The 15,512-nt window shown below is 54.0% G+C and overlaps 1 protein-coding gene across 6 annotated transcripts in view; it reads left to right on the top strand.

Moving 5' to 3' along the window:
- The window catches only part of RASSF7 (Ras association domain family member 7), a 35,842-nt gene that overhangs the window by 15,423 nt on the left and 4,907 nt on the right, over positions 1-15,512 (top strand). For 3 of the 6 annotated variants that reach the window (XM_087745875.1, XM_087745876.1, XM_087745870.1), the window contains exons 1-3: positions 1,548-1,625; positions 13,289-13,368; positions 15,174-15,327. In XM_087745875.1, coding sequence (XP_087602001.1) covers positions 15,225-15,327 — 103 coding nt within the window. In that variant the 5' untranslated portion in view covers positions 1,548-1,625; positions 13,289-13,368; positions 15,174-15,224. Of the gene's footprint in view, positions 1-1,514; positions 1,626-7,598; positions 7,657-13,288; positions 13,369-15,173; positions 15,328-15,512 lie in introns of those variants that run through there. The other 3 variants (XM_087745871.1, XM_087745874.1, XM_087745872.1) reach the window with 3 other exon arrangements.

The raw sequence follows: 15,512 nt of genomic DNA, 5'->3' as shown, positions 1-15,512 counted from the left end.
TCCCTGAAGATGGCCTTGGTGCCACAGGAGCTTCTAAGCTTCAGGAATAAATCTGGAGGTGGGCTGAGACACTGCAAGGGCTGGAGGAGGTGGCCCATGAGTAGCCGGTCTGGAAGAGCTCACCAGCATGAAATTATCCCCTGAACACTTTCATCCATCTCGGTTGATGGAAAGCGTGGAGAACTCTTTATAGGGTGGGGGACCAGGGGATCACGCAGACATGCGGTTGCGGAGTTAGAAGTTTATTTATTTATCGCAGTAATAGCCTTGCCTTTACAAGTGAAAAGAGATTTCCCATCTTTTTACAAGCTGCAAAAGGTAGAAAGATTTAAAACTCAAAATCTTTTTATTAAAAGGAAGACTACCGTCCTCACTAGTGGCAAACGAACCTCTGCTCAGTTTGTGTCTGATTAGGATCTCAGAAGAGTATCCAAGCTAATAAATAAGATATGTATCTCCTGAGAACAGCTTTTGTTGTTTTCTTATATAGCTCTGTTCCTCCTGTGCTGTAAGGTCCCCAGGGCACAGCCCGTTTTACAGAGCGCCAGATGTATTATCTGGCGAGGGCCACATGAGAGGGGGATTTTTCCGACTGTTAGTAAAAATTAACGTACGTTTCGTGATGGAGCAGCAGCCCTGAGATCCGTTTTAGAGCAGCCACCTCGGGACCCACGGTCTGATGGGTGGGTTATCCTCTCTCATGAGGGGCCGGACATTTCCCAAGAGCTTCTGGATAAAGAACTGTAAAGGTAACCGCCCCACTGCGGGAGATGCCTGGCACTGGGGCTGCTCCGGCGGGGGCATGGCTGGGGCACCCTCCCCGGAGGCGGCCACCGGGATGGATGCTGAGGCTGATGCCGCCGCAGCCGCCCTCACTGCCCGGCGGGCCACGGAGGACGGGCATCGGCGTGCAAGGCAGGGGGAGCTTTCGGGTGGGTTTTTTGGGAGCTAGGGTGGGAAAGGCAGGCGGAGGGAGGAGGTGAGGAGTTTCCAGCGCCTCCTGCGCGGCAGCAGGCACCTGCTTCTTCCCAAACCGGCTGAACCTGTCTGCCGCCCCTCGCTTCTCTGCGGTTGGAGGGCGGCCGAAGCCCCCGGCCGGCTGAGGGGCGGGGGGGGCTGCGCCCGCCTCCTGGCCGGGGCCAAGCTCTTCCTCCCCGAAAGGGGCTGGCTGTTCCCCGCCGGCCCGGGGCCCTGCCGGGGAGGCGGGGGGCTGGGCCCGGCCGGCGGTCGGGCCCGGGCTCTTGGGTACGGCCCCGCGGCGGCGGGGGTGGAGCAGTACAGTGCGGGTTTGGTTGGGTTTTTTTAAAAGAAGGAGAATTTAAGACTTCTTTTAAAAAACATGGTGATGCTTTAAGACTTTTTTTTTTAAAAAGGAGAATTTGAGGCTTCTCTTTTTTTAAAAGAAACAAGACGTCGGGGCGCTGGGCGCGGGGGGGAGGGGCGGTGCTCACCTGGGCGGGGGCGGGGCTGGGGGCGGGGCCGCGGGGCGGGGCGGGGCGCGGGCCGCAGGTCGGCGGGGCTCCGCGCTGCGGGGCGGCGCGGCGGGACTGGAGCGGAGCGGAGCGGAGCGGCCGCCGCCGGGGAGAGGAGCCGGGGCCGCGCCGCCGCGGCTGGGCCGGCGGCAGGTGAGTGCGCACCGGTGCGGTGGGGCCGGCCCGGCCTCCCCTCCCGGCGAGGGGCTGCCGCCGCTTTGCAGCGCCGGGTCGCGGCGCGGCCCTGCCCACAGCCGGGCCGGCGCCCCCGGGAGCAGCCCCGGGGAGGGCGGCTGCTGCTGCGGCGGCGGCGGCGGGGCTGCTGGCCCCCGGTCTCCCCGGAACGTGCCACCCCCGGGCAGCCGGCGCCTCGCCCGCCTGGCAGGGCCCACTGGCAGCGAGGGATAACCCCCTTCTTTTGGGGCTGTGAAGTGCAATGACCCGCCCGGGCGTAGGGAGTGGGGCCGGGGTGGTGAGGAGGTGACCTGGGGACAGAGTGCCTGCAGAAACCCCAAATCCCTTAACGAGAGCCCAGGCTGGGACGACTGGGAGCGGCTTTCGGCACTGGCAAGACCTGGAGCCCCTTTGCCGCCTGCCCGGTGCCGTGCTGGTCATGTCCCCGTCGGTTGAGCAGTGGGTGGCTTTGCCTCCCACCTTCCCCGGGGCACCGGGCGCTGGCACCAGCATCCCCAGCAGCTCCTCCATGGCCCACCCAAGGCCTCTGAAAGGAGCAGCATCGTGGTTCCACTTAGCACTGAAAACGCTGGCCAGAGCCCGCAGTGGAGGAGCAGCCAAGGTGGAGTGGGGTCTCAGCTGCCCGTGCCAGGAGCCTCCCCTTGCGGTCTGCATCCATGGGGCAAAGCTGTCCGTCCTTCCTCCCTTCAGGGACGTCTCCAGCTCCCTGAGGAGAGGGGTTAAATTCCTCAATAAGAGCCTGGCTCCTCTCTGCATGCTTCTGATGCCTTCTGCAAACTCTGCCGGCAGGTTGTTTCGTAACTCTGCTTCTGGCCTGCTGCGGGTGGGAGAACAAACTCCTCTCCCTGTTTTTTCCGTGCTCTGCAACAGCACTTTGTAATTGCATGTTAAAAACCCAATGGCAGGTTAAAACCTGAATGTGGATTTGAGGGTGGTATTGTCCGGAGGAAGGGTTCATGGCCATGTACCTCTCACTCAGAGTGGCTGCCTCCGGCACAGCCTGTGGCACTCCCCTCATGATGGCTGATTTCAGGAGAAATTAGGAAGAGGCAGGTGGAAACGGGTGAGAAATGATCTGAAGAGGTGACATGGGAGCTTTGGCTGCTCCTCGCAGTAAGCCAGGGCCAGCTCCCAGGGATGCCGGTGCTAACGGCACACTTGCGGGCCCTGGCTCGGTGCTCTGCCGAAACTTGCCAGGCAGGCACCGGGCCTCAGGAACGTGTGGCAGCACGAATGTCAGAGCTCAGCTGTCAAATGGCGGGGCGCTGGATCCGGCCAGGATGGGCAGCGATGCTACACACGCCTGTCCGCTCACCTTGCAGGGTAGCTGTGTGGGGTCATGCTCCTCATGCAGCGAGAATTGTAGCTCTTAAGGAGAAGAGAGCAAATGCGTGTGTGCACGTGCTGTATCTGCAGTGGTTATGAGTGGGAAGCGTATCCAAACGCTGCTTGCCTACCTGACCAGGCAGTGCTGGCGGTGTCTGCTTGGGAAGGGGCTGTGGGGAAGGGGGGATGCTCTTACCTTCTGCTGGTGCTGCTGGAATGCCAGGAATCCTCCCGCATCCTGGTTATCTGCCGGGAGAGCCTGAGCACAGCCCCTGGCCTCCCTCTAGGCATAGCTCTGCTGGCTTCCCCACGCCCTCTTGAAAGAAATAGCATGGAAATTGAGAAGCCTCCCCAAGTGTATACATCTTCCTAAAGTCTTTCTTCCACCTTTTGATAGAAAGCTGTGAGGCTGGGGAGTGCAGCTTGCACTGCCTGCGGGTGCCCGGCACCCTGCGGCATTGAGGACTGCAGGTCCGGGGATCCCGCACTCTGAAATTTCCTAGCAAGGGGATGCTGGTTGCTATAAAAAATAAAATTCTTTGCAAATGGGTGCGAGAGAGACATGGGAGTTAGCTCTACCCAGGGCTTGAAGGGGGGGATGGATGGACAGACACCTGAGCATGGTCTAACCCCGAGATAATAAAACAACTTAAGAACTAAGTCTGATTTATTTTAAAATCTTTTTTTTTCCTTATGCTTACGAAAAGCGAGTTATGGCTGCGCTCAGGCACTTGGTAGCTTTGGATACCTGCAAGCCCCACTGAGCATGCTGAGGAGCTTGCCAGGCTTGACCAAACCTTTTAGCAGCAGGTGGCAGCTGGCCGAAGCGGTGCAGCACTGGCTGGTCTGATTCATCCCAGGGTGCTCCCTTCCCTGCTCTTTGAAATATGACTTGACCAGAAAAGGTAGCGTGGTGTAATTTCTGAAGATACAGGGATTTACTGCGCCTGGGCAAATAGAGGAGCTTCTGTGCCGAAGTATTTTGGGGATTGGACGTAAAATGGGTTTGGGTGGGAGCTGGTCTGCTCCAGCAACATGTGTGTTGTCCACCTCCATAGTGAAGATGTGTGTCATGGTTGCCTTTGCTGTCACAGTGTGCTGCAGAGAAATATTGCCCGAGTGCATCTGCTAGGGTCCCCACTGGTTCATCTCACCCATGTTTTTCAACATCTCTCTGCCCTGTCCCCTTTGTGTCTTTTGCTGTGGGAAAAACCTCCCGCGGTGGCTTGGAAGTGACCCAAGCCCATGTTCTGTTGTCCTCCCATGTGCCAGTGGGGTGATGCTTTGGGACCAAATCCAGACAAGGAGTTGATCCTCCCTGGCTGGGAGGCCATGGTGTGCGTGCCAAGGCTTTGAAGCAGAGTGTTTCCTCGAGTTGTGTGATGGTGGGCACTGTGGTGAGCTAGGAGGAAATCCAGGTGCTGCTTGACGATGGCTTGCTCTGTGCCCGAGTTTAAATAAAGGCGTGAGGGACGTTTTAAGTATTAGCTCTGTGTGTATGCATTGTTTTTAAGAGCATCTTTTTAAGGGATGTTCCTTGATCTGTCTCAACTTGTCTATGCCCTTGTAAACCTGTGTAGTCAAATTAAGGCATAAGCGTGTCTCCACGGAAGGTTTTTAACAAAATCCTATTGTAAATTATTGCTAACAATTTTATGTCCTTCCATTTTTCAGATGCCAAGTTCATGAGCTTCTAAAAGCAGCTGATTATCTGGCTTTTTGTGGACTGGAGTCAGCACTGTCTTGAGGGCTGGGGTGCTTCCAGCTGCCCCGGGCTAGTCATCTAGAATAATTCATTGCTTCAAAAAGGAGAAAAAAAAAAAACCAAAAAACAAAACACGCAACACTTCTTACCTGAAGACATGGGTGGATCAGCCCTGAGCTGGAAACTTTGGGGCAACTGAGCACTGCCTGAATTTGGGAAGGCTTCCTCTGCTGCTCTGTAACCCTGCTGCAACGCAGGGACCTGCTGGAGCTCTTTGTCTTAGGAGCCACATGCTCAAACCTCCCCATGTCCCCTCAAGTGCCTCCTGTGTAACTGGGAGGACTGGCCATGGGATGCTACAGTGCTCTCAACAGCATTTTGGGGTCCAGCGTCCCCTGTGGAGTTCCCCCATGATGTTAGACCTAGCACTGTGCTCCTTAGCACGGGGACTTTGGAGGCACCTGTAGCATCCTATAGGAGAGCAGCTGGGTCAGCAGAGAAGCCTGGCCAGCGGCAGCCTCCCCTTTGCTCCCTGCTTTTCCTGCCAGCCCGGGGGAGCTGGTGGTGTGCAGGGGGTTGGATGAACACCACAGACATCTCTAGATAAGAATGAAGATGGGTTGCGCTGGTTTTTTTGAAGGCTTCATGGTTACTGTTTTCACTTGCTGATTTTTATTTATTTTCTTTTCCAAGTTCTGGCAATGTTTGGAGGTGGCAGTGCTCCTTTCTGCAAAGAGCCAAACACACTTGCAGTGGGAAGGCTGGGTGGATCAGGCGATGGGCTTTTGCCTCTTTGCATGTTGTGATCAGTGCTGGCTGGTTCCTGCAACATGAACCCCCCTGCTTCTCTGAGGGAGAACTTGAGCTTAATTAATTGACAGAAAGCAGCTTGTGATCTCCTCGGGCTCTTGACCAGTACACCCAGGTCTTTGCTTAATGGTTTGTGCCTGTAGAAAGTCAGGTGTTTCCCAGGCTTGCTCTGAGGACATCTCTCCTTCCTTTCCTCCCTGCCCTGATTCCTCTGGGATGGGGCTTTCTCAGGTCAGCTTGTCAAGTCCTCGGGGTCCCATTGCAAAGAGGTGGCTCTGTGAGGCTTTCCCGGGGCTAACCCAGCCTGGGCACCAGGTTGTACCATGCCATACCTGGTCTAAGGTATTGCCACCTGCTCCACCATCGGTGGGGGAAAAAATCTGTACCTGCACAGGGATTTGTACCACAGAAAGGATTCCCGTTTTTTTTTTTTTTTCAATCCTTTTCTGTTGCTCTTTCTAGTCTTTTAAAAATCTTGCAAACTCAGCATCTTATGTCGCGAAAGAATGTTTGCTCTCCCACTCTGGCAGGGAAATATCCCTGGGACCCAGGAGTGGATGTGCTAGAAGCAACATTGCTTTACATCTTTGAGATGCTGCATGCTGAGCACTAGTTGCCCCTCAAATCTACTTCGCCTCAAGTCATTTTTGGAGTGTTTTAACGCGGTTTGAGGATTGCCTAGGCTGCAGCGCTGGACTTCGTGCTGTCCTCTTTGAAGTCATTTGGCTTTTTAATGACCTGCTGGGAGTATAAAGAAGTTGGCTAGGAGGTTCAAAAGGCTGAGTTTCCCAAAAGCAACCTCAGGTGAGCATGAGTTGCATGAGGATTAAGCTCCTAAATGCTTCTGAAAAAACAAGATATTTTTCCTGCATCTCCCTCTCCGTGCAGGCGGGAGGGCCAGCACAGTCCCTGGCACCGGTTCCCTTCCCACCTTGGTCCTTTGGGTATCACCGAGTGCTGGCAGAGCCCTTGAACCCCAGCATTTGGAAGGAGGACACCTCCGTGTGGAGTGGGAGATGGAGCCCTTTGCTGGCATCGAAACCCCTTCAGCCAGAGGTTTGCCGCCTCCCAACAAGATGCTTTTGGGGATTAAAGTTGGTCATGTGGCCATGATCTCCATCACTTGTTGAAGGACGGTGACTTGTACCCCCTGATGGATGGCCCCTTACATTTTAGTCCCAGACAGGGGATTGAGTTGCCTCTCCAGAGATGTGCCTCCAGTTCAGTGCTTTAAAGAGCTTATTATCTCTGGGTGGGTTCAGGCGGGGATTGATAGCACCTCTGCCTAATTAATCATGTGCCAGGTAGCATGAAAACAGAGACTTCTAAAATACCCAAGTGTCTTATCAAAGGTTTCAGCCTGGATTAATTCTGGGTCTCTTGTTTATTTGACTTTGCATCTGTGTGTGTATGTGTGAGAGAGAGAAAGGAGTGATTTCGGCTCTAGGCAAATGGTCATTAAAGGCCTTTTTAATCCTGCAAAGTTATAAATAAATATCCGTGGCAGCATGCACCTGCATATTCATCAGTGCATCCTTTCCTCCGGAGACCCAGCAGCGTGTCCTTGGCGTGTGGCTGGTTTCTGAAGCAGGGTAGGAAACTGCGAGTTATTCTGGAAATGGAAAATAAAATCTGGAAGGTTTATCCCTGGTTTTGCATTTGCTAATTTGTTAATTACCCTCTCCCCTAGGATGAGAATTGGAGTGGAAAGAGGATTGCTGGTGGCTGATGCCAGCTCTTCTGAAGGAGGCTGGAAGGCAGGTTGGGGGGAGAATATTTGTAGGTCATTTGGCTTTTTCATGTCCCTGGTCATACTCAGAGGAGAGGTGCAGAGCCTGAATTTTCCTGTAATCCTACGGAAATGAAATGCTTGATCGCTTTGAGATGAGACGGGGAGAGCGGCAGGTCAGTGCCTGTCTCTGCTTGCCTTGTAGGTGGCCAAGGTGCATCTCATCCTTTGAGCTGGACCAGGCAAGCATCATGAGGAAGCTGCACTTTGAGGGTCGTTTCTGGCTCTTCTTGAGACATTGGGAGAAATAGCTCATTGGTTGGGCTTTCCCCATTTTTGTCTCACCGTTGGCGGGGAAAAAATGGAAATTTGGAGGAAATTGAAGCACTTCTCCTGTTTGGCTGGGGAGGAGAAAGCAGGTACTTTGGAGTATTTCCAAGGCTTGAACAGGTTCTTGCATCTCCAGATTTGCAGCATTCTTCCTGCATCCCGCATGATGGGAAATATAAGCTGTTTTCTTACTTGGGGAATGGGCTGTGTGTAATAATGGAGGAATGTTTGCAAATTGCATCATGGTTTCACTGTTGGCTACTGTGGAAGATTAATGTGGCGGAGATGCTGGACCTGCTGGCAGATGCATGCCGGGGTTGTGTTTGCATGCGGATTGTCTGGCAAATACCCCTCGGAGCCTGGCTTTTAAGAGCTGGATTGTGAGTCATCCCCTGAAGACGACAGGCATTTGGGCATCCCAGAGCTGCTGCGCTGGGGCTCGCAGCTGGGCAGCGGCTGCAGGTACAGCAGTGCCTTGACAGCTGAAGAGCAAGAACCATAATTTTTTGTATTAAAAATAAAGGCAATAGTTTTAGGGAAAAACTGCGGAGCAGACTCAACCCTGAAAGGTTTTCAAGTCCAACCCCTAATCCTCAAGGGTGATCTAGGTCAGCCTAGAGCCCAAAGGTACCTAGCCCAGCCTTGCCCCTGTGCTGGGAGCTGGACACCTAAATACTTCCCCAACCCCTCCTGGGCTTGGCATCCGGACGGGTTCAATTGCACAAGAAAAAAAGGAGCATGGCAGTGCAAGAGCCTTTCCTCTTTTCCCTCTAATCTACACATTATTGCTAATTTTGCTTTGCCCCCTAGAGAAGAAACTATGAATTTATTCTCGGCTGCTTTCATGAAGTCGCTCTTCACTTGTGCATCTGGGGTTGATGGTAATGGTTACAGCAATAGCACGTGCTGCTAATGTTTCCCTTGCAAACCTTCATCTTTACGGCAGACTTTACTAGCCAGCCTTGCCAGCTCTTCTCCCACCTGTGGATGGTGACCATTAGTGCTGCAAGGGAGAAATACAATGCATTAAGGTGAGGAAGATGATCCTTCCCTTTCCAGGCTGAAATGCTGTAACGTGAGCGTGTACAGTAGGTGGAGGGTTTTTTTTTTTTCTGCTTCTTTTAATTTATAATGAGTTTTTGATTAGTTGCTCATCTGTGGGGTGGACTGGCTAGTAAACATCCCTGAAATGTCACTGCTGCCCGCAATCCTTGATGTTTCAACATGGCTCTCAATGCTGACCCACCATGGCCACAAATCTTGGCTTGTTTAAAGGGGGGGGGGGGGCAGGGAGGAGTTCCCTGGCTCCTTCCCAGTGCTGTTTCTGAAGCCTTTGTGTGGGTCTGATGCTGTAGCAGACCCAAAAGCTTGGGTGAAAGAAACAGTGAGAGAAATCCCCGCAGGTGGAGCTGGGATGGGGTGAGCTGCTTCTGCATCAGCCGGGGCATGAGCCTCCCTCCCTTAAATCCCTGCTGAAGGCCATCACCCCAACACCCATCCCCATCCTGCATCGCAGCCCTGGGCAGGATTTGTCCCCAGCTCTTCCTGCCCTGCTTGGCATCAGCCAGCCTTGCTGGTACAGTCCAGGCACGTTAGCATGGGTCTGTAATTTTGGGGAAGAAGTGGAGCAGAAGATCCCCAAGCCTCTATTTTGCTCTTAATGGGGGATTGCTGGCATGGTGCTTATGGCTCTCCAGAAATCTGTCTCTCTGGGCAGTTCCTGCAAGATCCTAATGTATGGGACACGTCCCCCTTGGGGTGCTGGGGGACTTCGGTGGTGGTCTGTGGCTTCAGGCTCAAGTGATGCTTCAGCTCTTGAGCGATGCAAGCGCCACAGGACTTAGTTTTCCTGGTTTTGGCCCTTCAATCTCCTTTGGGTACAAAAAGCCTTTGAAACATGGATGTAACTTCTGCAGATGCCGAGTGTGCTTTATGCATTGTAAGATGTCCCTAGCAGAAGCCACTTGCTATCGAAGCGTGACAGAGCTCGGGGGTGCACTTGGGCTGGGATCCATCCACGCATCTCTAGTAAAGGTGCACCTTCAGGGTACTCTTGCAGTACCCCTGTCCCCAGCTGGGGTTTCTCCAGCTGAAGGAGGAGAGAAAAGCAGAGTCCTTGAAGCCCTCATGCAGTTTCGGAATTACTGATTTCAGTAATTTTCTGATTTTTAGAACTTGCTGTCAGGCACGCTGTGGCAGAGCAGGGAGCTGGACAGGGCATGATGGGTGGACCAAGGATGTGGGGACTATTATGGCTGCCCCTAAATAAGCAGCTCGGGTGTAAATTAGGGCCCTCTGCCTGCTACTTCCTTGCTCCTGGATATTTGCAGCCGCCTTGCATAAGAGCTGGTGGTTTTGATAGGCCTGGGGGGTGAGTAACGCTTGCACGCCCTTGCTGCGAAGGATGAAGAGCTGCTTCTCTGGGCTGTGACTGCTCTGGTAGGACTTGTTTGTCACCTCTTGAGCTCGTTTAACCCCTGTCAGCTCTTTGAGCCGGGATGAAGTAACACGCTTGCTGCCCTGGCTAGAGCCCTGCGCCTGTGTCCTGCCCGCACCCTGACGGCCCCCACACTGCCGGAGAAGATGATGACCTCTTTGGTAGGTGGCCCTCTTGGCTGCTTTGCATGAGGCCAGGAGATGGTGTCCCTTCAGGATACCAGAGCCAGCATCCTCAGGATGAGCACGGTGCTGCGGAAAGGTCCTGCACCACGTGGCTGCAGGCAGGGCTTTGCCTGGTGCTCCCTGCTGCAGTGGCAGTGACCACTGATGGTCGCCAGAGTCTGCTGCACAGACAGCCCCTTCAGAGCCGTGGATGATCATCTCTGCCCAGCATTGGACCTGCCAGCAGAGTCAGCCCTTGGTCACAGCCTCAACCTTTGACCGCGGTGTCACCTTCTGGCTTGGGAAGGACATGGCATGGGAAGCCCAGCAGAGCTGCTCTATCCCTGCAGCACCCCAGCTGAGGGCAGGTGATGCCACTCCAAAAGAGGGACCCGAGGCAGGAGGACACCGTCAATGGGCTGGAAGGGAGCCTGGACCACGGCCTGTCCCCCTTTAACCTGATGCAGGATGAGCACCGTCAGGAAGCTTCGGTTCCCTGTGGACATTCTCCATGTTGGGTCACCTCTCCACACCTGAGTAACGGGGAGGCTTCTGTCCCACCAGAAGGTTTCAGTATATGGGCAAGTACCACCTCTTCCCTTTGGTGCCCAGGAGCTGGGCCGAGCTCTTCCGGCAGGGAGGGACCTCAGGAAGCATTAAATAGCTGCTGAATGCGTCACCGCAGCAGCTGATCCGGGGCGGTGAGTCAGGGGCAGCCCGCCAGCACTTCGGCGTGCAGGATGGCGGCACGGGGCCACTCCTCCCCTCCCCTCTTGCTGTTTACACGTGTATTGTTTTTTTTTTTTACTCGTGTGTCTGCATGCAGCTGGGATGAGCATCTCCCCTGGCATCAGGTGGGAGACGAGTGAGACCGTCAGGTTCAAAGCAGGAATAAAATGACCAAGAGTACCCCAGCATCTGCCTGGAGCGCATCCAAAGGGATGCAGAGCTGCTGGTCCCCATGGACACCTTGGTCCTCCTTTGATGGTGGGCTCATCGCAACCTGCTCTCAAGTGCAAATACATCTTTATTAATTATGAGTCTTTATAACCCTACCCCCAGCCCAAACCCTAACCTGAAAGGCTAGTCTTCTGGCTTTTTGCAGTTTTAATTAGGCCTGCTGGGAAGCTCTCCCTGTGCCGCTGCTCTCCTACCTTCCCGGCCCTGTACCCAGCTCTCTGCTGGGGGTGGACATAGTGAGGGAGGTGAGCAAACCCCCAAAAATGTGCAAAACCTCGGTGCTGGTGGGATGCTTGGCTCAAAACCTTCATGCTGGTCCCAGACAGTGCTTGTTAGGAGCTCTGGTAGGGGTGTTTGGGATGCAGCTGAGAGGCATTTGGGATGCTTTGGGATTTGGGTTGCAGCTGGCCTTGCTGCTGGGTGCAAAATTGGTGGTTTTGGATTTTTTTTTTTTCTTGTGTGTGGCAAAATGTGGGAGAAAGGCACTTGCAAAGTGTTTGTAGTTCTTGGCTGGAAGGTGCTGTCTCAGCTTCTGAGAGTACCTGTGGGGGACACAGGGGGGTCCCTGTAAATTGGTGGCGATCCTTGCTTCTGTAAGGAGAGTAAGTGGCCAATTTTCTTGGCTGGCCGTGTATTATTTCAGGTTCAGGGAGATCACTGAACCCTTGCGAGTCCCAGCAGCCATCAGGATGGTGGTTTGCAGGAGCTGCACGAAATGTGCATCCTCCCGCGTGTGCAGAAATGCTCCTTCATCTCTTCTTCGTTTAAGCCCAGCAGCTTCGGGGATGCTAGGAGATGGCAGTGCCAGGGAACAAATTAAAGCTGCAAGATCTGGGATTGTTAATTTTTAAAAAAATTTTTTTTAGTGTCAGCATTTGAAATTCCAACTCCCAGTTAGGAAATTTGTTGAAGTCGTGGTATGAATCATCCTACCCTCAATTTTAGGACCCATCACATGGGGAAGGGAGCAGAAAATTAGTCACTTTTTTAATCTGCTTCCAATAAAAACGATTTAGAAATCCATAGCCAGGGAGGGGGGGGGGGGAAATAAGAATAAAATGAGAGTGGCTTTTGGCAGCAGCCCTCACACGTCCTGGCGTCTGCAGCCACCTGCTCACTTCCCTGTGCTGTTTTTGGGGCAGCCGGCAGGGCCTGGCAGCTGCCTGCACTTCTGGTTCATGATCAAAGTGACCTCCTAGGGCGAACATAAACAGAGGCAGCTGGAAACCAGCCTCCTGACGAGAAGTGCTTCTTCCCCAAGAAAAGCGATTCTCGCCCAAAAAAAAGCCCTTTTTGCTACCTGGTGGTGTAACGAAGGCACCCACTAATTAAAGCATGGGGTGGGCAGTGAAGCTTGGGGAGACGGGGATCATATTTGCAAGTGGAACAAGAAGACCCCCTCCCAGCTGCTGGTTTTTTAGGAGTGATGGTAAAGGGCTGGGGGGGGCTACAGCGGAGGTGATGCTAGGGGCAAGGTGGAGGTTTTGGGGTTTATTGCCGGGTGGGTTTTTTTTGAACCAGGGTGATGCTGTCGTGGTGGGATATTGGGGACGAGATGCTGCATGTGGGCTGTGATGTCCCTCCCGATCAGGGACTGGGGGGTGGGGGAGCATATCTGGTCTGCCCAGATGAGGATGAGCTGCCTTCATCCCTTCAGCTCCTCCATGAGCCCAGGGCTTTGGGGTAAGAGGGGCAGCCAGGCTGGTTTTGAGTGGGCTGGAGGAGCTGATCCTGCCCTGGGAAGGGACGAGGAGGGCAGGCAGAGGAGGGAGCAGCCCCCAGCCCTATTTACCACCCTCTTTCAAGGGGGCAGGTAACATTGCGTATCCGGCAGCGAGCTGGGGACGGTGACCCCCAAAAACCCCAGGGGTTATGGCAAGCAATTGGTTAATGGGGACCCCCTGTGCTTGCAAGGATTTAAGGAAATAGTAAAACGATTGGATTTTGGGGTGCTGGGGGATGCGGCAGGGAGAGATGCAGCGGGGAGGGATGCAGCGGCTGCTTTTTGGGGGGATTTCCCCCATATCAGGAGAAAAACTGGCCGCTGCCGCTCCCAGCTTTTTGGCGGTGGTGCGCCATGCACTGCCTGCTGGTAAATGATTGCCAGGGTGGCTGGCCGAGGCGGGGCCGGAGGTTGGTGACGGGTTTGAACCCAAACAGGTGCCTGGGACTGCTGTGCCGGCAGCCATCCTGCTCCCGCACCCGGCAGCATTCGGCAACCGCTGGATTTTCTGGGCAAGGTGAGGCTGTTTGATGCAACTCAACCGGCTGAGTTATTTTTTCTTATTTATTTTTAAGCTCCTGGCCTCCCCATGGGATCGGGGCAAGGGAAGCCGGGTTTGATGCTAGCTGGGTCCCTTGGCCAGGGTGGGACGATGCCCCCCAGGATGTGCTACCACCCCAAATTTGGTGTTAGGGTGCTGCGGTGGGGCAGGGGTGGGACGGTGGCTTCAGGGTGAGCTGGGTGGTGCCATGGCGGCGCCTGGACTTTGCTCCATGCCGGGAGCCAGTTGCAGCCTTGAATGCACAGGGTGGGGGGAGCGGTGCCAAAACCCAGCTTTGAAATGAAATTGGGCTAAACCTTGCAAATTCTAGTGGTTTTGGGCTTACAGGGAGGTCGGCCGAGCCCAGGGTGCCCTTCACCCCCACTGTTTTTCCCCGGCTTCCCAGCCAAGGCAAACATGATCTCAGCGCCAAGGTATTTGCGGTGGCCGCTCTGTGCCCGTGTTTTGGAGGTGGGCAGGGGGCTGGCACGACAGGACCTGGCACCCACAGGGAATGGCTTCACCAAGCCATACCTTCCCCGATTTCTCTTCGCCTTTCTCACACCGTGGCTAAAATCCCTCATCACCAGAGGGGGGAACCCTTCAAATGCTCCCTTTGATTACTCAAGCAGGCAACAAAAAATAAGCAAGAAGTGGTGTTTAACCCAAGGCCAAGCTTTCTCGCAGCCTGGCTGCAGACTTGGGAGAGCTGGAGCTGAGGCTGTGACCAGCCAGGTTAGGTTGGGAAAGCGGTTTGGGACCCTCTGGACAGAGGCCCTGGAAATTTCCTATATACATTCCTCCACCCAGGGCTTTCAGAGAAGCCTGATGCTAGAAAAAACAGTGTTATAGGGGAAAAAAAGATACATCTTTGTTTGCACGGTGTTTGAAAACACAGTAAGCTTAAATATTTGAGATCTTTACAACTTGTCCTTAATTTTTTTTTTTTTTAAGACTGCAGCAGTTGTTGAGCTGCTGGAGGAGGCAGGAGTTGGGTGTGCCCAGGCTAACGGGTGTTATTTTAATGCAGGAGAAGTAAACGCCGGGTGGGAGTTGGGCTGGGCCTTGGTGTTGGGCAGACCATCCCCCAGGAGTCCAGCCTTCACCACGGGTGTTTGTGCCTGGCTTCCCCTCCCAAACCCCGCCTCGGGTCCCGTTTTTGTGCAGAAAGAGGCTTTATTTTAATTTCTTAATTCCTCTCTGATAAATTGAGATGGAGGTAAATAGATTAAAATGTGCATTATCTGCACCTTCTCTCAATATCCTGTTGCGAGGGTGGGCAGGTGGAGGTTTCTCCGCCTTTTCCAATATTATTTGGAAAATCCCCCAGTGCTGCGCTGCCAAATTGTCAGAAAAATTGCAGTGAAAGTCCAGCAAACCCATTAAAAGTCTGCACTCGCAGCAGAAATAGCCTGGGCATCATCTTCTGGGCACCATGCAGGCACGCAAACCCCATCATTTCCCACCACGGGAAGATTCGGACCCACTGCCCACACATGAGCAAAAAAGAAAAAAAAGTTGGTTTTTGTGGTGTGGTTTTGGTTTGGTTGTTTTTTTTTTTTCAGATGAACATCAGTTTTTTAATAATATCAACAAAAATGCCATCAATGCACAGGGAGAGCTGTAGAGAGGGCGGAGGTCAGCAGCAAGCAACTGCTTGGTCTAGGATGCACCTTATGGGATGCTGGCGTTAAAGATGATTTAATGGCACCGCTCTTAAAGCATCTCGTATTCCTCATTAGCAGCTTGGGATGGAAACCTGATTTCTTTTCCCCCTGCAGGCATCCCGTCCTGCGATGACCCAGTGCACCTGAAGCCCGGTAGCCGCAGGGATGGAGCTGAAAGTCTGGGTGGACGGGATCCAGAGGGTCGTCTGCGGCGTCTCGGAGCAAACCACCTGCCAAGAAGTGGTCATCGCCTTGGCACGGGCCATCGGTGAGCCATCTCCATATGTTGGGGGGATGCCCCTTTGTGGGTGGAGCCATCTGCTGAGGGGATGCCCCATCTGCAGGTGCTTCCTGGGAAGAGGAGACCTTGGGTGGGTGGGGGTCCTGCTCTGGGGTGGTGGGGATGTCACCAGCCACTGCCCATGGGGCAGCAGCCTCGGCACACCACTGCTG

The sequence above is a fragment of the Nipponia nippon genome, unplaced genomic scaffold (genome assembly GCF_047370975.1).
Source record: "Nipponia nippon isolate SJK-2023a ecotype South Korea unplaced genomic scaffold, ASM4737097v1 scaffold_10, whole genome shotgun sequence".
Taxonomy (NCBI): domain Eukaryota; kingdom Metazoa; phylum Chordata; class Aves; order Pelecaniformes; family Threskiornithidae; genus Nipponia; species Nipponia nippon.
This window is presented reverse-complemented; position numbering and strand designations above follow the sequence as displayed.